The sequence below is a fragment of the Budorcas taxicolor genome, chromosome 10 (genome assembly GCF_023091745.1).
Source record: "Budorcas taxicolor isolate Tak-1 chromosome 10, Takin1.1, whole genome shotgun sequence".
NCBI lineage: Eukaryota > Metazoa > Chordata > Mammalia > Artiodactyla > Bovidae > Budorcas > Budorcas taxicolor.
Genome location: NC_068919.1, coordinates 56,405,505 through 56,428,869, shown reverse-complemented (window position 1 = coordinate 56,428,869; position 23,365 = coordinate 56,405,505). Strand labels below are relative to the sequence as shown.

Genomic DNA, 23,365 nt, shown 5'->3' with positions numbered 1-23,365 from the left:
GGAGCTGAGAAGGCTGGGAGACGACAGCATGGAGAGGGGCTGGAACTGGGTGGGACCTGTGATGACCAGGTCGGCCTATAGGATGGCTGCTGCTCAGCTCGAGCCAGCTGTGGCCATGGCTTAATCAGGTCAGGATGTCTGGTCACCTGACTCTCAAAAGAATCCAGAAACCTGGACTTTTACGTGAATTACCTCCCTCTGTAAAACATGATGTAGGCTGAACAGAACTGGGGCACCTGATCCACCCCCTGGGCAGAGGAGCGTTCCTGCCAGGAGGAATGTGAGCACTTTAGGTGTTGGTGCTGATGCCCATCACCATGCTTAACCCTAACACCACCCTAGGTGAAGGGCTGCCCTCACCCCACCGTTCCACACGACGGTCAGAAGAGATGGTGACCATCACAGAGCGGTGCCAGACACGCGAAATCTGACCCCAGCTCGTGGTGACTCTACAGCCTTCGTTCTTAATCGCTCTAATCCTGAGAGTTTCCTGCCAGCTCCAACCACAGGTCCCCTGGGAGTCTCACATGTCTGAGCCCACTTGGCTCAGTGTAGAATTTCTGAGGAGGTTAAGGTCCCAGACTGTTCATGGAGCAAGAGGAGAACCCAGAGCCCTGACAGCCCCATTCCACTAGCGCCCTGGGTGATCGAGAGGCTCGGCCGGCTGGACACGGCAGACAGGCCACAGCTGGGCCTGGAGGGGAGGCAGAAGGGCCTCACTGTGCCCTGCAGCCCACAGCTGGGGCCAAAGGCAGGACTTCCTAGGGTACAGGCAGGATGTCAAACATCAATGACATTCCTTTTCCTGTTCACATCAGAATAATCCTTATGGTTTGTAAAGATGCATTCACAATTTCTTCCATTTGACCTTGGTAAAATCCTTGTGAGAGGCCCCATCTTACAGACACAGAAACGGAGGTTCAGTGATGCCCTCCAGGCCACACAACAGGTGTGGTGCAGTGCTTACTCCTTGGGATCCGACTCCTGGCCCCAAGCTCTTCCAGCTCGGCGTCCAGAGAACATAAACATCTGGCTGGCTAGGGAACCACAAGCCTCCTCGAAGACCCGAGCTGAAATCTCAAGGCTCACAGCTTGGGCTTTCATTGTCTTCATGCAGGGTAACTTTCCCTTTCAGGCTGCCTTATTCCCAGCTCATCCTGAGCTCAGCTCTCGCAGCAGCTGCTGCTAAGTAGCTTCAGTCGTGTCTGACTCTGTGTGACCCCATAGACGGCAGCCCACCAGGCTCCCCCGTCCCTGGGATTCTCCAGGCAAGAACACTGGAGTGGGTTGCCATTTCCTTCTCCAATGCATGAAAGTGAGAGTGAAGTCGCTCAGTCGTGTCCGACTCTTAGTGACCCCATGGACTGCAGCCCACCAGTCTCCTCCATCCACGGGATGAGGGCTAATCCAACCATGGGTATACTGGAGAAAGGCATGAAAGGATTCACTCCAGACAGTAACACTCTTATTTAAAGAGGAGAGCTTACTTTTTTGGAGGGGTAAAATGAATTCATGGGTGACAAGTGAACACGTTACTGTTTAAATTTTTAAAGAGGGGTTTAATTTTAAAATTTAAATTTAAAATATACTCTAACAAGTTCTTAAAAATTTGCAGTTCCTCCTGTTTGGAGTTTGCCTACTTAGCCAAAAATTTAAATTCCTTATTACCGTGGCCTATCAGCTTTGTGGATGTCTGATGCCTGCCTGCTATTCTCCTGACTTCTTATTCTCAGCTCCTTATTCTCAGCTGCCCCCTCTCTTCCTGGTGCCTGGTTAACTGGTGGCACATCCATCCACTTATTCCTTTCCCAGGAACCATCCCAATCTCTGATGGCTTCTTCCTCCACTAAAATTTAAGTCCCAACAGGGCAGGGGCCAGATGTCCATTCTGTTCACCCATCACACCTGACACAGGTCCTGGCACATGACTATGTGTTCTTGAATGAGATAATATATTCTTAAAAATAAAGGGCTATTTATTTTTAAAAACACAGAAAAGAACAGAGAAGAATATAACAATCACTTATTTCCATCACAATGAGAGAGACTGTCATTAAGCAGGACTATTTCCATTAAAAGTCTACTTAGATGATTACTGGCTGCTCAAATCCTTATTTTTAAGGTAAATAACTTACTAGACTACCCCAGCAATGTAAGAGTTTTATAACTGTTGACAGATACTATTAATTGGGAGTCACATGTATTAACTTAGAACCCAGATGGCAACCCACTCCAGTATTCTTGCCTGGAAAATCCCATGGACAGAGGAGCCTGGCAGGCTACAGTCCATGGGGTTGTGAGAGTCGGACACGACTTAGTGACTAAACCACCAAACTACCACCGTGTTAAACAGGTAACACCCCTGAGGCTCGTATGAAATAACGATTTCTCTGAATTTGGGTAGGAGTTCTGCCTGCCTCACCCCATAGCACGTAGCAGCCGGCCGGCAGAGCTAGCTCGCCTCTCCATATGGGAAGGGAGGAGGGTGAGTTGCTTTCTCCAGGGTGTGAGGGGCTACTCCCCAATCCAGGTAGAATAGTCCATGATGCCTTCCCTGGGACAGTCTGCCCTTCTCCCTCTGAGAAGCCAGGGTTGGTCCCGGGAGGGGAAGGAGTTAGGCGCTTGAGGCCAGCCTCTAACAAACAAAAGCCCAAGTGCTAACTTTCCCCAGAGCTGGCCTCCATGCTGGCCGGGCTTCCCTCCCTCACTCTCTCTGGCTACTCTATTCTTTAAGTGTCTTTAGGATGAGTCTGACCCAGAAAAGCAGGGCTGGGCAAAGAAAAGAAGCTAGAGAAAACCCTCCAGTGTGGTAACTTGATCCACCAAATGTATCAGAATTCATGGAGAATGGGGCAAACACATGACCCCTATGATCCAAGAATGGAAGAGGATGTAGGCATGAGGGGCCTGACTGGTAAAAGCCTCGGGTCTGAGCCTGCCTCTGGCGCTGTGCTCGTGGGCGAGGTGCAGGGCCTCTGGGGCTGTCATTATCACCCTGTGAAGTGGGAGAGGCATGTCATGGTTCCACAGCTCATGGGGCCTCTGCAGGAAGACAGAGGTGGGTGCAATCCTCATATGGTACTGGGTTCTCCCACCAGCAAAGCAACCGTGAATGAGTCTTCCTAAGCCTCGGTTGTTTTATCTGTAAAATGGCGATAATTATAAGGTTGTTTAAGGAATAAAATAAGTGCATGGAAACCACTCAGCATGGTAGTTGGCATGCACTCTTCATGTTGGCCATTACTGATTTAGAAATTTTTTAACACACCCTACATAAAAGACACTGTAGCCCAGGAGACAGTACTTTACATCCACAGATGCAAAATCAGACAACACCATTTTCCTGAATGTGAAACACAAAAGAACAACCAGACTAAAAACAACCTAAACATAACAGGCATTTGACATTTAAATGAGGAAAGACAAGCTCACGAAGAGAATCTTACCCATAAATGTCCAAAACACCAATAAAAGTGTGCTGCTTGCCTGAAAACTGCAAGGCTTGGTTAATTCTCTCCACAATGAAGTCAAACAGGTGAGCGTAGATCTTTTTGGCCAGGGCATCCCTGGCATTGACAGCCTGGGGCCTGGTCATGGGCTTCACCACTGTCTCAGAGGTTGTGACGATCTTGCGATTACACAGCCACTGAGCGACTCTGCCACTCTCCAGGCCCAGGAGCTCACAGAACACCTCCAGGTGACCATCATCTTCCTTCAGAAACAAAAGACACAGCCCCGTCAGGCCATCTAAACAGGCACTGGCCCACCCAGCTGTGCCCCTCGACCTATGCACGATTAGGCCTCACAACACAGAGCCAGGGCTGGGAGCGAAGCAGGAGGGCCTGTGGGGGCATGGAGGCTGCACCTGGTCCTAGGCTGGGCACCGCTGTGGTGATGTCAGGAGATCCTAGGCCGTGTCCTACCCAGATTTTCCTTCTGGCCAAAGAATGTCAGTAGTGATGTTTAGGCCACAGAAGAAATCCTCCCCCAACTCCTGTGCTTGTGGCACAGCCTTGAGGCCTCTCTCTGCCCTTTTGTATCACACCCAGGCCACCTGTCAGAGCCTACACTTGCCCTGTAGCTGTGTAGCTGGGGTCTGCCCAAGGTGGGCTCTGGCCCAGGAGGGACCTCAGCGGTGTTGTCAGGGAGAACGTGGTGGGCTCCCTGAACTGAAGTGTTTACCAGCCAATGTGAGGGCTGTGGTGGGGGACTTCTGGATGTACAAAGTGAATCTTGTTTCTCTCCAAAGCTTGGGCATGAGAGCTGCCCCACTGGCCAGCAGATGAGGAAAGGTCTGCTCCTGCTTTAGGCAGCAGGAACTAGGGGTCCCTGTCACTAGGCAAGGAGATGCAATCCCATGTGACTGTATACCACTATTCCTCTTGGGCAGGGAAAGCTTCCCAGATGGGCTAATCTGTAGATAGCATCTCAGTCAGTTGGGAAAATCACATGATTCCATTTAAAAGCATCAGGTTATGGTGGCTCTAACAACCTAAAAGAGTCCTGCCGCCTCCTTGCTGCCCACCCACGTCCCTTCTGACCAATATCACAATAATATAAAGCATGTCAGTACTGTGAGGTTTGGTTGAGCCACTGGTTTCCTTCCTTCTAAGCAGGAACCAAACCTTCTGAGACAGAAACACCCAGCCATAGGGGGAAGTGCAAAGGGGCAGCAAATTTTAAAATGTAAGATGGCTTCATTCAGATCAAATTTGCCCAATATTTCATGTTCTTGATGCAAATGAATGGAAATAATTTTCTACAAAGATCTGACATTTTTTGTGTGTGGGATTTGTCTCCTAAGGTCAATTGACAAAGGATTTTTAGTATAGCAATTTTAATTCCTTCTCCAAAATGCTACCTTCACAACAAACTTCACAGAACAGAGCTCAAAGCCAGGGCATTTGGAAGTCATATCTTCAGTCTATGTGAGTTTCAGAAGAAAAAGTGCAGAAGCCCATTTCCGAGGTAAATGAACCAGGACCCAGTGGGAGAACTACACCGCACACCTCCCAGGCCTGCCATCACCTCCCCCAAACTTCCCAGTCCTTTGTAAACTGACTCTGCAAGGACTGGGTACTGGTGCAGATGGGGCACGGCACTTAGTGTGATAATCTGAAGAACTGCTTCCTGGTCACAGGGCAACAGGACTGATGCACTGAGCCAAAAAACACATCCTCCACATCTGCTCAGCGCTCTCTCCCCTAAACCATAGGTACCAGAGCTGAGAAATGAACAGGTATACAAAATTAACAATTGTTCCCATTGGTTGTTCTGGAGGCATTGTTATAAGACTGAATGTCTCAGTCACATGAAAAATTCACATGTTAAAGTCTTAACCTGGAAGTGGGGCCTTAGGAAGCTAAAGAGGTTTAGATGCGGATGGGGTCCCTTGGTGAGATTATCATCCTTATAAGAGGAGGAAAGAGAATAGAGCTTGGCTTTTCTCTGCCCTGTGAGGACACAGCAAGAGGGCAGCTGTCTGCAAGCCACCATCTTGAGAACTCAACTGTGCTGGCACCTTGATCGTGAACTTCCAGACTCTAGGACTGTGAGAAAATAGTCTTCTGTTGTTAAGCCACCCGGCCTGTGGTATTTTGTTATGACAACCGGAATTGACTAAGACACACATTGTTAGTTCAAAGCTTTAACAGCAAGGAGATTTTGCATTTCACAGAAACATTGTTAACACGTGACTGTCCTCGTTACATGGATATTGCTGAGGATAACCACATACCTCACACCAAAACATAGCATTTGTTGCCTAACACACATATACAGAAACTTATCTTGTGTCCATGAAATGACGAAATTGGTCACAAAACTTACATGAAAGCCTATTTCCAGAGAGGAAGCCAGCACCACTGGTGTTTCATTCAGGCACATGTCAGGAGGTAAGACACGTCTAGAGCCCTTATGGTTCTTCATGATCTGTGCCCCCCACACACACATTTTCTGACCTCACCCACCACTTCTCCGTTTGCTCACTCGTCTTTGGGTTTACCAACCTTTTGGCTATTTTTCCAATAACACTTCCTGCCCAAGGGCCTTTGTACCTGCTGTTCCCTCTACTTGGAATATCCCAACCCCAGATATAGACACAATTTCACTTCCTTATTGAATTAGAAAGGCTTTCTCTGAATGCCCGATACAAAAGGCACAGCCTGTCCCCACCTATTCTGCTATATTTTCCTTTTTAAAATTTTCAGCCATGTCCTATGGTGTGTGGGATCTTAGCTTCCTGCACTGGAAGTGTGGAGTCTTAACCACTGGACTACCAGAGAAGTCCCTATCTTCCTTCTTTGTAAAAAATAATTTTTATTTAGTTTTATTTTGAGCTGTGCTCAGTCTCTGTTGCTGTGCAGGCCTTTCTCTAGCTGCGGTGAGTAGGAGCTGCTCTCTAGTTGCGGTGTGCAGGCTTCTCAATGAGGTGGCTTCTCTTGGTGAGGAACACAGGCTCTAGGGGGTGTGGGCTTCAGTAGCTGTGGTACTCGGGCTCAGTAGTTGTGCTCCCTGGACTCTAGAACAGACTCAACAGTTGTGGTCCATGGGCTCAGTGGTTCTGCAGCATGTGGGATCCTCCCTGACCAGGGATCAAACCTGCGTCTGTTGCATTGGCAAGCGGATTCTTTTCCACTGAGCCACCAGGGAAGCCCCCTATTTTCATTTTTAATGGTTATCGCCAGCTGCCAGAGCCTATAACTTTTACTGTGTCTCCTCCCCTCCATTTTGTCCCCCTGATCAAAAGCTTCATGAAGGCCTGATTTTGTTTTGTTTACTGATGTTTTTCCAGAGCCTACAACAGTGTCTGGCAGAGAGCAGGCTTTCAGTAAAAATCTGTTGAATAAAAGGAAACCACACAGAGGCTGTGTTTCCCCCTTCTCTGCTGTTGCAAGGGGAAGAAGCTTTACTCTTTGAAGGTAACCCACGGAAACCCCGATCTTCCTTGTTCCTGTTAAACTAGTCTCCCTAGTAGGTCCAGTGTGCCTGGTGCTAAAATGCAAAAGCAGGGTAACCCTGAGAGCTTCTGTTGATGATCCTCCCAGCACAGGACGGGGGAAACAAACACGTGTCTTACGCTGATCACTGATCTCTCGTTGCCCACTGCTGCAATCTGTACATTGCCCAGATGTAGGATGGCCGCCAGGACCTTAAAAACGTCCATCTGAAAATCTTCCTTGAAACCTGAAAACAAAATTTTTCCCAAATTAGGAATACTCCATTTCTTCTCTTGCATAATCACTAGTAAGATAAGCACGTGAATTCTTTCAGGACCCCCTAATACCATCAGTGCCAAGCGATGGGACAGGGTACAAGGGAGTGGACCCCCAGGGAGAATCTGGCTCACTAGTCTGTCTCTCTAGTTTGACGTGTGCAGACACACAATGTTAACTGTTCAGCCCACCAGGCTTCCCCCCTGCGGTGGCTGCTGGGAAGTTCAACTCAGAAATTAATATCTGAGTAACCATTTCATGTCACGTTCCTGGGAGAATTGGCTCTCATTCATTCTGTATGTTGTGCTTCCTTTTTTAAATAAATAAATAAAATTTTAAAGTTTTTTTTTTAATATGGACCATTTTTTAAGAAGTCTTTATTGACTTTATTACAATATTTCTTCTATTTTATGTTTTTTTTTTTTTTGGCTGCAAGATATGTGGGATCTTAGCTACCCAACCAAACTTGCACCTTCTGTTTTGGAAGGCAAACTCTTAACCACTGAACTGCCAAGGAAGTCCCTGCTGTGCTCTTTTTATTGGTATTTTTTTTTTCTTTTTTGTTCACAAGCTCCCCAAATGCTTTTTATGATGGTGCTGGAAGGACTCCATTTGCCCCTCCAGTTCTGTACCCTGCTCTCTGACCCAGAGGGCTGGCCTGTTTGGACCAAGGTGATGGGTTTTCATGCCCTCTGATTGGATCTGGCCAATGGGTACCCTGTCAGGAGATCAGAGAACAGGAGGAGAAGGTATTGGGTACATCTCCCCATCTCTTTCCTAGAAGTTGCCTCAGGCTGGCTGTGCAGGAGGTATCTATTCCAGGTCTGGTGCTGACTTTTCCCGACCCTCCTTTCAGGCTCAAGTAACACTCCTGTGCCCAAACAGAAAGAGTTGCTATTTCCAGGCCCCTACTGCTCCTTGCAGCCCTCTCAGCCCCACACAATTTGCAATTTGTAGTTGCTCCCTTGGTAAATAAACTCTCCTCCTTTTATCTTATTTGAATATGCCCCATGTTCCTTGCAGGGGACCCTGACCAATATAGGTGGAATATCACTTGTGAATGAAAAGAGTTGCCTGCCACATCAGCAAACAATGGATGCTGTGGCCATCAAGCTCTCAGCCACTATCACTGCCCCCAGGGGTGCACCCTGAGGGGACTCAGGATGGAGAAAAGCAGAATACTGGTCCTAGGTAGCTAAGGTGCCTATCAAAGGAATGATTTCACTGAGCCCAGACTTTTGCATCTTCCCATATATACGATAGAAAAGTACTCAATTCTTTAATTTGAGATACCTGGTTTTCTTTAACTAACAGTAATATTTTGATGTTCTGACTACCTGGTCTTTGCTGCAAGACTCCTATATATCCTGGCTCCTCCCTTACCTCTTCAGAGCGGTCCCTCAGAGCTGTCTGAGAGGCTGCATCCCAGGCTCAAGCCCTGTTTTGTCTACTGAGTAAAACATAATTTTCAGTTTTCAGGTTGTGCATTTTTTTTTTCAGCCAACAGGAGACCCTCACTTCCTCCAGCAAAAAAGCAGCAGGCCTTAAATGCCCAGAAAGAGCCCTTGTGGTCACTGCTGCTCCTGACTTGAAGATGCCTGGAATATCTCAATAGCAGCTAGGTCATGTTCCAAAAGAATTTCAAAACCTGGAGAGTCTTCTCTCCTTCAAAGATCACACAAAATCAAAGTCACATATGATTTCATTTGCTATATGACTCAGGGAACTCAAACTGGGGCTCTGTAACAACCTAGAGGTATGGGAAAGGGTGGGAGGTGGGGGAGAGGGGACATATGTACACCTATGGGTGATCCATGTTGATGATGTATGGCAGAAACCAAATCAATATTCTAAAGCCATTATCCTTCAATTAAAAATAAATAAATTTTTTTAAAAGTCAGATATGATTTCAAACCAAAATTACATAGATGCCTCCAGTTCAACCAGAGTCCAGACATCTGCAGTCACTCCATTTCAAGCTAACATTTCCATTTGAAGGACAGCAGATTCTAAAAGAAATAACCTCCAGGGCATCACCATGATAAATGACAGGTAAGTGACAAGGAAAAGCAACTAAAAATGCAAACTTTGAGAATCTGCTCTGGCACGCCCACTCTCTGCATAATCCATGACTAAGCCCATGCCTTCCAGAACTGACAAAACTGAAATAACTCCAAAGCAATGACTCAAAGAAAGAACTTAAGACCTCAGTTAAGTAATTCTCTTCAGTGAGATAAAATCCTTGCAAAAGCACTGATGGCTTGAAGTGGGTTTCAACAAGAAACACAGTGGTCAAGTTCCTTGAACCTGAGGTCCAGGAAAGATCTGTTTCCAGAGTTTTCTTTCTGACAGAGATCTTAATGGTCAGGCAGAGATCAAAGGATGAATTAAATGAGAGTCAGCAGAAGAACAAAGGAAGTAAGCTCTTGATCAAAATGCACCCCATTCTGCTTCTTCAGGGGGTAACTTGTGATCTGCTAAGGTCCCTGTGATATTGTGATTTGTATCAAGAAATATATAAATTGGCCTTCATCTAGTTTCTGGCACAGAACTTCAAAAAGCCTGGGAACTTCCTAAGTGGTGAGAGAGACTTTTGTCTTTTGGTAATGAGGCAATTTTGGAATGCCCCCTGGGTCATGTGTGGATGGGGGCTGGTTGCCAGGGGAAGCAACCCTGCAATGGAGAGTGGGAACTTTCAGTCTCACCCCTCAACCTTTGGGGAGCAGAGAGGCACTGCAAGTTGGACTGACTGCCAATGGCCAATGATTTAATCGGTGTACATGTACTGAAGTCTCCATAAACCCCAAAAGGACAAGGTTTGGAGAGCCCTGGAGTGGACCCATGGGACTGAGGAGAGTGACACACTCAGCACAGAAGTTTTTGCTCCTTCCCACATACTTGCTCCTATGTATCGGTTCCAATGGGCTTTTCTTGAGCTTTATATTCTTTCATAATAAACTGGTGATCTACTAAGTAAAATGTTTCCCTGAGTTCTGTGAGCTGCTTTAGCAAATTGGTTGAATTCCAGGAGGTGGCTAAGGGAACCTCTGATTTACAGCCCTTCAGTCAGGAGCACCAGTAACAACCTGGACTGGAGGCTGTCACCTGACAGGGCCGGAGGTCCAGCCATGTGAGACTGAGCCCTCAACCTGTGAGATCGGATGCTTTCTCCAGGGAGACAATGTCAGCACTGAGCTGGACTATAGGAACCCAGCTGGTGCCCAGGGAATAGTGCGGTGTGGGAGACCCCTGTCCCAGCAACACACTGGAATTGGGTACCAGAACCATTTTAGTACCTCAGAAGCAGAGCCAGAAGAGAAAGAGCGTGAAACTGCATCAGGCACTATCCTGAATACTTTCCACACCTCACCTCATCTAATCCTTACAGCTATATAAAGTACTAGTATTTTTTTAGGCTCCAAAATCACTGTAAATGGTGACTGTAGCCATGAAATTAAAAGACGCTTGCTCCTTGGAAGCAAAGTTATGACCAACCTAGACAGCATATTAAAAAGCAGAGATATTACTTTATCAATAAAGGTCTGTCTAGTCAAAGCTATAGTTTTTCCAGTAGTCATGTATGGACGTGAGAGTTGGACTGTGAAGAAAGCTGAGCGCCGAAGAATTGATGCTTTTGAACTGTGGTGTTGGAGAAGACTCTTGGGAAGTCCCCTGGACTGCAAGGAGATCCAACCAGTCCATCCTAAAGGAAATCAGTCTTGAATATTCACTGGTGGACTGATGTTGAAGCTGAAACTCCAATATTTTGGCCACCTGTATTGAAAAACCAACTCATTGGAAAAGACCCTGATGCTGGAAAAGATTGAAGGTGGGAGGAAAAGGGGACGACAGAGGATGAGATGGTTAGATGGCATCACTGACATGACGGACATGAGTTTGAGTAGGCTCCAGGAGTTGGTGATGGACAGGGAACCCCGGCCTGCTGCAGTTTCACGGGGTCATGAAGAGTCTGACACAAGTGAGCAACTGAACTAAACTGAACTATTCCCATTTTACAGAGAAGGAAACTAAAGCACAGAAAGTCTAGCGAACTTGCCAAGGTCACAGTCACACTGCATGTGCCATGGCTAAGCAATTTAGTGCCAGCAACCGCTGCAGTGTATGAAAAGACCCATGGAATCACAAAGCTGCCCCAGGTCACCCCAGGGGATCTACCCTAGGTCACCCCAGGGTATCTAAACGTGATGCTCTCCTGACAACCCCACAACAGGCAAAGAAGTGTGAGCAGACTCCAGAGGTCTGTTTACCGGGTGTGCTGTGAAGTGGATCTGGGTACCGAGCTGGATGACCTCACTGCTAACCTTGCCTGTCTCTCTAAACCGTCTCCATAGCAAATCACAGCAATGGACAAATCAACCAGCAAGTACCTATTTAGCAACGACATTTTAAGAAAGCTATCTGCCCAACGGTGTTATAAGCCTATGTATGATTCACATTGGGTAGTCTGTTCATGAGGGAATCAACATCTAAGACAGAAAACACTGAGACACAAACAAGAGGACACGACCCATGGGCTAAGCAGTGTACACGAGGTATTCACATTGTTGGAGATGTGCTGTTGGACAGAACTTTCCTTGGGGATGAAATGTTCTTTATCTGTGCTGAACTACATGGCAGCTATTAGCTACATACGGTTATGAGCACTTGAAACATGCCTAGTGCAACTGAGGAACTGAATTTTGAAATTTATCTCATTTTAACTAACACAGACGAATCATCTGTGGCTAGTGGTTACTGTGTTGGACAAGGAAGGTTCACAGACCATGAAATTGACACATAGCATGAGATTATTGGCTGTGGGGGAACAGGATGACGGCAATCTCAAAGTTACAGTAAGTTCCATATGTGAATCCACTCTACAGCAGGAAACAGGTCTCCAAAGACTGCTGCAACTTCTTTGCCTGGTCAGGGGCCCTCAGGAGATGTCCATGTTTTAGATACACTGGAGTTGAAGCTAGGCTCATGACTCCACCCACAAGTCCTTTCACAGATTTCAATAAAAGTCAAAGGAACCCATCAACTATGCTCACTCTATCACCTGGGACAAGGTTCAACAAATGTTTTCTTACTAGGCTTTGCAGGCTGTAGAGGCTGTCACAAGAACTCAGTTCTAGCATTACAGCATGAAAACAGCCACAGATCATAGTTAAAAGAGTGTCTCTGTGTTCCAATAAAACTTTATTTATAAAAAAAGGCTGCAATCTGCCAATCTCTGGCCAAAGACATTTTTTTAGCGATTCATGCAGAGGTCACGCTTTCATTAAATGTATACTGATCTCTCAAAGACAGAGCATATCACAGTTCACAAACCATTTAAGAGATTCTCTCTTAATTCCCACAATATCCCTAACAGTTACTATGGTGGTTACCAAAGATGACCCCCCCACCACAATGCATCACCCTCCAGTTGTTCATACCCTCTGTGGTTCCCTCCCTGAGGGTCATGACTCTGAGCTGATCCTATGCCTTGCTTTTGATTATAAGCACATAAGCAGTAGTGATGCTGCACTGCTTCTGAAGCTGGTTCATAAAAAGACCCACAGAGTCTACCTGAGCCTATTGGAATTGGCTCTGGGAGAAGCTAGCCTCATGTGCAGTCCATCTACCCTGAGACCAGCATGTGTGAGGAAGGCCACATGGAGAGAGAGAAATGCCTGCCCTGCCCCCAGTAGTTCCAGGCACCCCAGCCCTGGTAACAGAAGTCTTCAGCTGATCGAGCCCCTGCCACCACCAGACAAGCGTCCCCACGTGAGAAGTGCCAAGCTGAGCCCAGTCAGCTCAGAGTCACAAGAGCCAGTGATAAATTGTCATATTACTTATTTATATTTTTTACCAATTCAGCTGAGTTCAGTCGCTCAGTCGTGTCCGACTCTTTGCGACCCCATGAATCGCAGCACACCAGGCCTCCCTGTCCATCACCAACTCCCGGAGTTCACTCAGACTCACGTCCATCAAGTCCATGATGCCATCCAGCCATCTCATCCTCGGTCGTCCCCTTCTCCTCCTGCCTCCAATCCCTCCCAGCATCAGAGTCTTTTCCAATGAGTCAACTCTTCGCATGAGGTGGCCAAAGTACTGGAGCTTCAGCTTGAGCATCATTCCTTCCAATGAACACCCAGGGCTGATCTCCTTCAGAATGGACTGGTTGGATCTCCTTGCAGTCCAAGGGACTCTCAAGAGTCTTCTCCAACACCACAGTTCAAACGCATCAATTCTTCGGCACTCAGCCTTCTTCACAGTCCAACTCTCATATCCATACATGACCACAGGAAAAACCATAGCCTTGACTAGACAGACCTTAGTCGGCAAAGTAATGTCTCTGCTTTTGAATATACTATCTAGGTTGGTCATAACTTTTCCTCCAAGGAGTAAGCGTCTTTTAATTTCATGGCTGCAGTCACCATCTGCAGTGATTTTGGAGCCCCCAAAAATAAAGTCTGACACTGTTTCTACTGTTTGCCCATCTATTTGCCATGAAGTGATGGAACCGGATGCCATGATCTTCATTTTCTGAATGTTGAGCTTTAAGCCCACTTTTTCACTCTCCTCTTTCACTTTCATCAAGAGGCTTTTTAGTTCCTCTTCACTTTCTGCCCATAAGGGTGGTGTCATCTGCATATCTGAGGTTATTGATATTTCTCCCGGCAATCTGGATTCCAGCTTGTGTTTCTTCCAGTCCAGCGTTTCTCATGATGTACTCTGCATATAAGTTAAATAAGCAGGGTGACAATATATAGCCTTGACGTGCTCCTTTTCCTATTTGGAACCGGTCTGTTGTTCCATGTCCAGTTCTAACTGTTGCTTCCTGACCTGCATACAGATGTGTCTAATTCAATGCACTTAAAGTGCATTCACAATATTGTGCAACTATCCATTTCCATGACTTTTAAAGAAAATCATTCCAAACAGAAATTCTGTAGTCATTATTGAATGACTCCCTATTCCTCCCTCTCCTTAGCTCTTGGTAACCTCACTTCTATTTTCTGTCTCTATGAATTTGCCTATTATTGGTACCTCATATAAGAGGAATCACACAATATTTATTATTTTATATCTGGCTTATTGATAAAGTTCTTATTCTTAGAGGACTCATGGCCATCTCCAATGCATGCATGTGGAGAAACATTAAGAACTGTATATTTCTCTATAACAATTTTCTTTTGTTGAGTTTAAGTGAACTTTGGAAAATAAAATTGTGTAGCAAAAAAAATTTGATTTTTTTAAGGAGTGGTACTTTTTTAAAAGATTTTTTAAAATGTGGACCATTTTAAAGTCTTTATTGAATTTGTTACAATACTGTTTCTGTTTTGTGTTTTGTTATTCTGGCCATGAGGCAGGTGGATATCAGCTGCCTGACTAAGGATTGAAATCGCACTCCTTGCATTGGAAGGCGAAGCGCTAACCACTAGATAGCCAGGGAAGTCCCTGATCTTTTTAAAATGAGAAGTTTTGTTAGAACCATAGACTAGGGTAGAAATTGAATGTTAGTTCATAAATTCCTGATAGAAAGGAACCCAGAGTTAGACATTTTTAATTGGAAATGTCTATCTCAAAGTTTACACACAGTTCATAGATTAGAATGAGAAGTTTCTGCATGATTATTTTTTCTCTTTCAGATATATCATTATTTGCAGATATTCTCATTCAGATTTAGTAGGAGAGGGGTGATATCTAGATGTTAAAGATGTTTAAAAGAAAAGTCTCAGGTGACCTGACATTCTACTATTGAGAGCCACTGGCATAAGTCGCTTTCTCAAAGAGTAGCACTCGTAGTTAAGATCATTTAAAACAGTGCTGGATTGTTTTCAATTTTAATGGTTATTTGTTAAATGGAATTAATTGTTCATTTAAGTTTCATCTTAATGACAATAACCCAGTAATAACCTGAAAGTTTGTAATAGAGGAACAGATAAATTATGTCATATGTTATCAAAAATAGTCATTTTAAGCTACCAAGGTTTGGAGTACAGCAATAGATAACTGAAATGACTGAGTATTTTCATTGCTGCCCCAGTGTACAGATGGGGAAACTGATGCCCAGAGATAATAATTGACCTGTGCCAGGTGGTGCTAGTGGTAAAGAACCTGCCTGCCAAAGTAGGATACGCAAGAGATGTGGGTTCGATCTCTGGGTGGGGAAGATACCTTGGAGGAGGAATCCCAAGGACAGAAAAGCCTGGAGGTCTACCTGCAGTCCACAGGGTCACAAAGAGTCAGACATGACTGAAGCAACTTAGCACGCACACATGTGCAAGGCCACAGACCTATTCTATGAGGCATGGGAAAAAACCTGAGCAAATTCATGACAACAGATAATTAAGGGCTAAACTGTGAGGTCTAATGGCCAAGTGCAGGCCATCAGAGGAGAGGAGGTCACCAGGCTAGTGTTTTTAAATAATAAGACTTGGTGGTAAGTAAACAGGTACAGATTCTATGGTTGCCCTGTCACGCCCAGTCACTCTCTGAGACAAATCCTGGGATGGAGTGAAGCAGGACAGCTCTGTCTCTTTCTTCCCAGCCCCCTTCACACAGCACAGTGGGCAGCCATCACCTTTATAAGCCATTGGAGGCAGCAGACTGCTATTCTTATTCCCCACAAAATTTGGGGGCTTTGCCTAAAACATCTTGGTCTGGTGTGCAGGGCTGGGGCCATGGTAACACAAGCAAGGTGCCCAGGGCCAGCTCTGCACTTAAGCCATCCTGAGAGCAAGCACTCCTTAAACTCTGCACCCCAGTTGCCTCTCTTGTCCCATGTTAGTCCTGGCCTTGCTGGCATGGACATCTGTAAAATGATGTAATGTATGTGATAAATCGGAAAAAAATTGCTGCTGCTACTTCCAATAATTAGGGAGGGTTTCCTGGAGGACGGGATGGTTTTTCTCAAAGGATGGTTAGGACTTGGACGACAGGGTATAGTTCATAGAGACAGAAAGCAGGCAGGAACATTTCGCAAGTATCTGCTGTGTGCTCAGCCTGGTGCCACGTGCATTTCCCTTCCAGTTGTCATGAGTGTCCTGTGGGTAAGGAATACAGCCGTTCTACAGATCAAGAGACTGAGTCTTGGAGAGGGTACCCTCCAGAGTCCTGCCAGCTTGGCTTTTAATTCTTACTTATTTGATTGCAGAGCATCCTCTTTTTGCCTGCATCATTTCACTGTGAGGTGACGCATTACAGAGGTGGGAAGGAAGGACAGGTCCCCTGGAAGCCCTGCCAGAGCAAGGCTGTCTGTCCCCTCCTCGTGCTGCCTCTCAAAGGAGCACGTTACACAGAGATTGAAATCATGATTATTATTTTAAGAAAATGTTCATAAGTACCAAAACTGCTTATCACAGTATTAGACACTATCTAAACTGCCCTTCTTAAGTGGTCACTTTTAAGATTTTGTTTTTCATGTGGACGATTTTATTAAATTTGGGTAAGGACCCAAATGGTAAGGACCAAGTCTTTATTGAATTTGTTGCAATACTGCTTCCATTTTATATTTTGGTTTTTTTTGGCTGTGAGGAGAGTGGGATCTGAACTCCCCAACCAGGGATTGAACCCTCATTCTCTGCAGTGGCAGGCAGTCTTAATCACTGGACCGCCAGGGGAATCCTAAAGCAGTTTTGAAGGAGCAGAATTGGATGGAAATTGTGCTTAGGAAACCATCTTGTGTTCATTCTCAGTTATACAACTGTTCTCATCTTGCCTATTACTCTGATATATTTAACCTCAAGTTCTTTGCCTTTTGCATTCAAATATCATCAACTAGGCCACAACAATGAAAACAGCTAGGGCTAATAAGAGATAAATATTTTCTGTAAGATGTAAAAATGGTCTATAGTCTCACATTCATCAGAAGCTTTGACTGGCAGTTTTGTATGTATGTCTAGACTAATACAAAATGGGAAAGTGAATGGCTATTTTTATAAACATCACTTGTAGTCTTTTCAAACTTGAGCTCCATGTGGGAAAGGCAAGGTGGGAAAACACTGAAGAGTACCTACTTCACCTGGGTCAGCATCCTAGCAATTAAAGATCAGGTTTTCTGTATACAAATGAGATGTCTAAAGACCCTGAGTATAAATGCCAGTTCTGCTCTTTACTAGCCACCCCAACCTTGGGTAAATCACTTACTATCCCCATGCTTCAGTTTTCCTATTGTAAACGCAAAAAAAAAAAAAGAAAGCATCTACCTCATAAGGTGGTTATAAGGTTTGAATGAATTAATACAGGTAACAAAGTATTTAGAATGGTGCTTGGTGCATAGTGAACTCCGTATAGGTGTCCCTTATTTTACCATGATCATCAGGATACCTGTCAAGGCCAAGTAGGCTCAACATCACACCTCTAAACTGATTCAGACCTTTCCTTTCACCTGTCTTCTCTGTAGTCAGCCTGGAAGAGCTCATGAGCATCCACAGGGTTTATGGCTCATGCTTCTCACAGCAAGCCAGTGAGCCTGAGTGCAAAGGAGTTGATGTCTAGATCCGTCAAGGGAAACGCACAATCTAGATCATTTGGCCTCTAAATATGTTTTTTGATTGACTCATCCTAAAATTGGGCTTCCCTGGTGGCTCATATGGTAAAAGAATCAACCTGCAAAGCAGGTGACCTGAGTTTGATCCCTGGGTTGGGAAGATCCCCTGGAGAAAGGAATGGCAACCCATTCCAGTTGCCTGGACGATCCCATGGACGCAGGAGCCTGGTGGGCTACAGTCCATGGGGTCACAAAGAGTTGGGCACAACTGAGCAACTAACACAACAACCACATCCTAAACTTAGAATAGATCAGATGTCTTCAGAACACACGCATGCTGCCCATGCCCGCCTTCTTAGAGAAGACGGCCATGCCTGGGACAGATGTTTTTGCTCACCCAGCAGTGTGAAGGTCTTCTGAGTCTCTATCATGTTGGCTCTGTCATTCACACCCTCAAGGACCGTACTGCCCCCCATTCGCGTATAATTAAATTCTTCTGCACTCCCTGAAAGGAAAAGATCATGATGTTTGTGACGCAAGAAGGTGAACATACATGTTTATCAGAAGCAAGAAGAGCAGTTCACACTTAGTGTGCTATATTAAGCACTTCACAAATTCTCCTTAGAATTCTGCATTGCTGACTCAGAAGCTGAGGCTCAGAAAAGCGAAATGGCCCGCTCACAGTCAAACAGTGACTGCGGCAGAGCGAGAAGTAAAATGCAGGCCTGACTCCAGAGCACATGGTTTTTGTTCCCACAGCTAACAATTTCATATAGCTTTACTGAGGTTCATTGAATGTAGAAAACTTGATGAGTTTTGATATATGTATACTGTTATAAAAGCATCACCATGGTCAAGATAATAACCTGCTGCTGCTGCTGGTAAGTTGCTTAGTCATGTTTGACTCTGTGTGACCCCATAGATGGCAGCCCAGATGTACACCTAAATAATAGTAAGTGACACTTCAGAAAGCCCTTCCACATTCACTATTTGCATTCTGTTTGGCAGATAAGGCATGGACACCATCATTATAGAACATCCGAAGAAACTTAGATTCTACAAGTGCAAGCAAATTCTTCAGGGTTAGAGAGCATGCATTCAACTCCAACACACTAGACAATTCTGCCTACCAACTCAGCCCCGGGCGACCAAGACAGGAGAGCTGAGGTGCCACAGGAGTTGGGCTGTTGGCACTAAAGGAAAAGTGGCTCATTAATTGTGATTACAATTAATAATGATTTTGAATCTTCAAGGATGTTCAAATTATGACATAGATACTCTGTCTTAGGAGAAAGGGAAATATGTCATACCTTAGAAAAATTACCATCCAAGGAAATTCAGATAAAAAATAAAATTTGAGGACTTAGATCAGTAAGTCCCAGTGGTCAGAAGCCTGCTTCAGGTGATTCTAGATGGATGATCTCCCTTGGTCTGGAGCTTTGAAAAGAACCCTGGAGTTGAAGGGTACCTGATTTCTGGACCAACCTGCCCCTAACTAATCTATCTCCTTAGTTAAATGCATCAATTCCACTCCTGGAACTGAAGGATCTTATGTTTTTGGACAGAATACTTTTTAAAAGTGATGTTATTATAAGAAGAAGAGATTAACCTAGAATTTAAATTCTTACACAAAAAAGAGACTCTTCTACACACCATGCATTACTTACCTAATTTAAGATGTTTAAATTCCGACTGCTGTGCAGATGCACAAAGCTGATAGAAAATGTGGTAATTTCGTTCATTTTCTGACTGTAAAATAAAGAGGAATCCTGAAATCACACCAGACCTTTACAAATGAAAATGTGAGGTTTTCCATAAGGGGGTCTTAGATGGCTAATCTGATCTCACGGATATGGACATCTACCTGCGTTTTTGCTGTGACCCAACATGGTGGTCGAAGATCGCCTTCCAAATAACCACCTCAGAGAAAATCATATTAAATGAAAACATTCTATGAAATGAGAATAATGTAATTTGTACTAGCTGAAATTTTAAAACTCCTTGCAATACAAGGCTTACTTTCTCTCCTTCTGCATCAAAATGAAGATAATTTTCTCCATTTTATGGACAGAAGAATCTTTCTCTTAAACCCCACCTCACTAGCTCTGATCTCATTCTCTTCCTAATACAAAAAAACTAACAACTTGGTCTACTTTAAGTAGTTTTTGTGTTCTAGAAAGACAAACAATCTTTAAATGCTAAGAATTTTTAAAGTGCCTAAAACTGAAAGTCATAAACTTTTCCCTTGATTGTGAAATTCTACTGATACTGTACTTCTCATCAATTTTCATTTTTAAGAAACAGAAAAAAATAACACACATTGCAAATGAAAGAGGAAAATTCTACTTCAAGTCACCAAACAACATAGGTTGTCTAATGAATACATAAATGTGAGCCACACTATAAAAGTCGGGAAAAAGGAAATTTAACTAATATTTTTATCCTTACTTGAAAGACAACTCTGGATTTCTCCAGCAGGTAAGTTCTCATGTTCGCTCCTATAATTTGATTTCTCTCATCAAAACTAATTTCCGTGTATTTCCCAAACCGACTGCTGTTGTCATTGCGGGTGGTCTTGGCATTTCCAACAGCCTACAAAACAGAGCAACAATGTTAAAAAACCTCTACATCCATATTCATGGAGCAGTTATAGTAAAATCCAATCCTGTACGCTAGGGGAAGATCTGATTAGAGAGGGAGGCTGGAAGGCAGGGGCTTGCAAAGAATGAAACATATCCTTAGCTCTCCTCAATTTTACTTCAAGGCTCTCCTCAATCTTACTGGTAGACACTGAGCAGGATCAGGGAAACCATGGGTTCTGATGTTTCATGGCCCCAGGTTCATTTTTACTATCTGTGTGATGCTAGCAAGCATCTTTCTAAGTCTCAATTTCTCTATCTGTAATATAAAGATGCATCTTACAGAGTTGGGAGGATTAAATGAGATAGTATCAATATAAAGTGTCTCAACTCATCTATGCCTAAAATATTAGAGATGCTTAAAGTCCACTTCCTTCATCCAACCTTTATTTTTGTCCTTATCACTTCCCTACTCAAACTTTCTACTCAACCAAAACACAGCCCTCTCCCATCCCTCCCACACTGAGCATGACTGTTGCTTTTTACTTCTACTCTTGACTTCTGTCTCTCCTCTTGCCCTCTCCCTTCCTGGGCACCCTCCATATCGAAGTACCTTTTCTATGCACAAATACTGCGCTCCTGTCCAGGTCATTATACTTTCAGACAACATATGTTTACTCAGCACCTGCCATGGGCCACATGCTCGGTAGGTGAAGATGAACCAAGTAAACATGGTCCCGCCTTCATGGAGCTTATAACTGCAGGTGAGACCAACCCTAAAGAAATAGCCACACAGTGTTATCCTGTGGGCATTTAACAGCGTAGTGTTTCTTGACAACCTTTTTATAGCTATCTTGGGTTGTGATTTATCTTTCCATTTAAGTTTAAAATATGCTATGTTAGAGGAGTCTTAAAACTTGGGGATTGGACCTTAATCTTTTCCTTACTTCCTGTATTATCAGGCGCAGTGACTTGAACAAAATAGGTGGTCTGATAAATATTCATTGAGGATTTTGATTCCAGAGAGCAGAAAGAAAAGGTTTAAGAATCTAACAGTCTTAACTATTTGCTACACTTCCAAATAAATCCAAATTGATTCATTTCCCTCTCCCCTGAGCTGTCAGATGCTCTTTCTTCCTTGAGGGCTGTCTCCTTACTCCTTGGTGCCATCATAGGTGGCCTTGCTCATATGTCTGCCCAAGTCAGTGGTGTGCTAATGAGTCAGTCTTGGGGAAGGGAGGAGGAAGAGCCTGGATATGTGACATTTGCCAATTTGAAAGGTGTAAATACTTCCACCACGACTGATTTCAAACTACCAAGGCTTTAACAACAACTTGCAAAAAAATTCCTGAATATTTAAAAATCAACTTATGAAAGTTGGTGTTGGTTGCCTAGAGAATACTGCTGGTCTCGGTGTACCAGTTGTGTCTGTGGTTGAGGAAATTTCCCTGGGATATAAATGTAAACAGGGGACTCCTAAAATCCTGATGGTGGAACTTCTAGCCCAGTAGGTAGAGCAGAGAAGCTTTGGAACCAGCAATCCGTGCTCCAGTCTCCTACAAATCCCACCAGGGAACAGACTTCCTGGCTCTTTCCTGCCCTTACTTCTTTGGTCTTTAAAGGACCACATACAGGCATACCTTGAAGATACTATGGGTTTGGTTCCAGACCACTGCAATAAAGCAAATGTCACAATAAAAGTCACATGAAATTTCTGGTTTCCCAGTGCAGATAAAAGTTATGTTTGCACTATATAGTGTATTAACTGTGAAATAGCATTGTATCTAAAAAAACAATGTACACACCTTTCATAAATTTTTTTTTTTGCTGAAAAAAAATGCTAACCATCATTTGACCCTTTAACAAGCCATAACCTTTTTGCTGGTGGAGGGTTTGAAACACCGTGAGAGTTATCAAAACATGACATAGAGACAAAAAATAAGCAAAGGCTGTTGGAAAAATGAGCTGATAGACTTGCTTGACAGAGCTGCCATAAATCTTCAGTTAGTTTTTTTGAAAAAAACAAAAATAAATATCTGTAAAGCACAATCAAGCAAAGCATGATAAAACAAGGTCCACCTATATACATGAACCAGCCACCTCTCCATATACATGCCTCTGTCCCCGCGCCCCATCCCCACAGGGTACCCACCTCAGTTATGGGGTTTGATGCTAGGACCTTGTCTTCCACGTGAGCGTTACTGCCGGACTTGCTGACGGTGGCAAAGTACCTCATGGCATAGCGAGCAGACACTGTCTTTCCAGCACCCGACTCCCCACTTACAATTATTGACTGGTTTTTATTGTTTCTAAGGCAAACAAAAGGATTTTTTTAAAATTCTTTTAAAATGTTAATTTATTCCCATTAAAAAGCCAATATACGCAGACTATTAAAAGTGCAGATAAGTCAGAAGAAGGGACTTGGTTTTATCATGCTAAAGTAACTTTTTAACATGCCAGTGAATTTCCTTCTAGTCTTTTCTCTGTGATCCTGCTGAACACACAACTCTGTCTCCTGCTGTGTCCCCTGTATTGAGAGTTCCCAAGGGCAATCCCAGACCAGTGATCCACCAGGAGGACTCACAGGTCTCAGCACACATTCGTACTAATGTTTAAGACTTAGTACTCCAGGAGACAGAGCAAATCAGCGAGGGTAAATGGCACATGGGCCGATCCAGAGGAGGCCAGGTGTGAACTTCTAAGAGTCCTCTCCCGGGGAGGTCACGTAGGATGCACTTACTTCCTCCAGCAACGAACTATGACAATACATGGGAAACACTGTTTGCCCAGGACGCTCAATAGAGACTCAGTGTCCAGGGTTTTTACTGGGGGCTAGTCACATAGGTATCTTCTCTGATCACACACCAAAATTCCAGATGCCCAGAAGGAAAGTGGATGTTCAGCCTGAACCACCTTGTTCACATGAACAGTTTAGGTATAGTGAGCCACTCATAATTGTTACTCAGCAATTAGGAAATTCTATGAACCCTCCTGAAATCCAAGTTCCCAGAGGCTCACCATGGGCCAAACTTGCACGTAAGTCTCTAAGGACAGCAGTCTCAGGCCTATGTCACGTCCTTTTTCCTTTCATT

General features: G+C 44.4%; 1 protein-coding gene across 1 annotated transcript in view; it reads right to left on the bottom strand.

Moving 5' to 3' along the window:
• The window catches only part of MYO5C (myosin VC), a 116,538-nt gene that overhangs the window by 71,239 nt on the left and 21,934 nt on the right, over positions 1-23,365 (bottom strand). Inside the window, exons 5-10 of the mRNA XM_052646544.1 lie at positions 22,426-22,582; positions 20,143-20,286; positions 19,362-19,443; positions 18,092-18,199; positions 7,079-7,185; positions 3,447-3,712 (exon numbers count right to left, since the gene is read on the bottom strand). Of these exons, the coding sequence (XP_052502504.1) occupies positions 3,447-3,712; positions 7,079-7,185; positions 18,092-18,199; positions 19,362-19,443; positions 20,143-20,286; positions 22,426-22,582 (864 nt within the window). The remainder of the gene's footprint in view (positions 1-3,446; positions 3,713-7,078; positions 7,186-18,091; positions 18,200-19,361; positions 19,444-20,142; positions 20,287-22,425; positions 22,583-23,365) is intronic.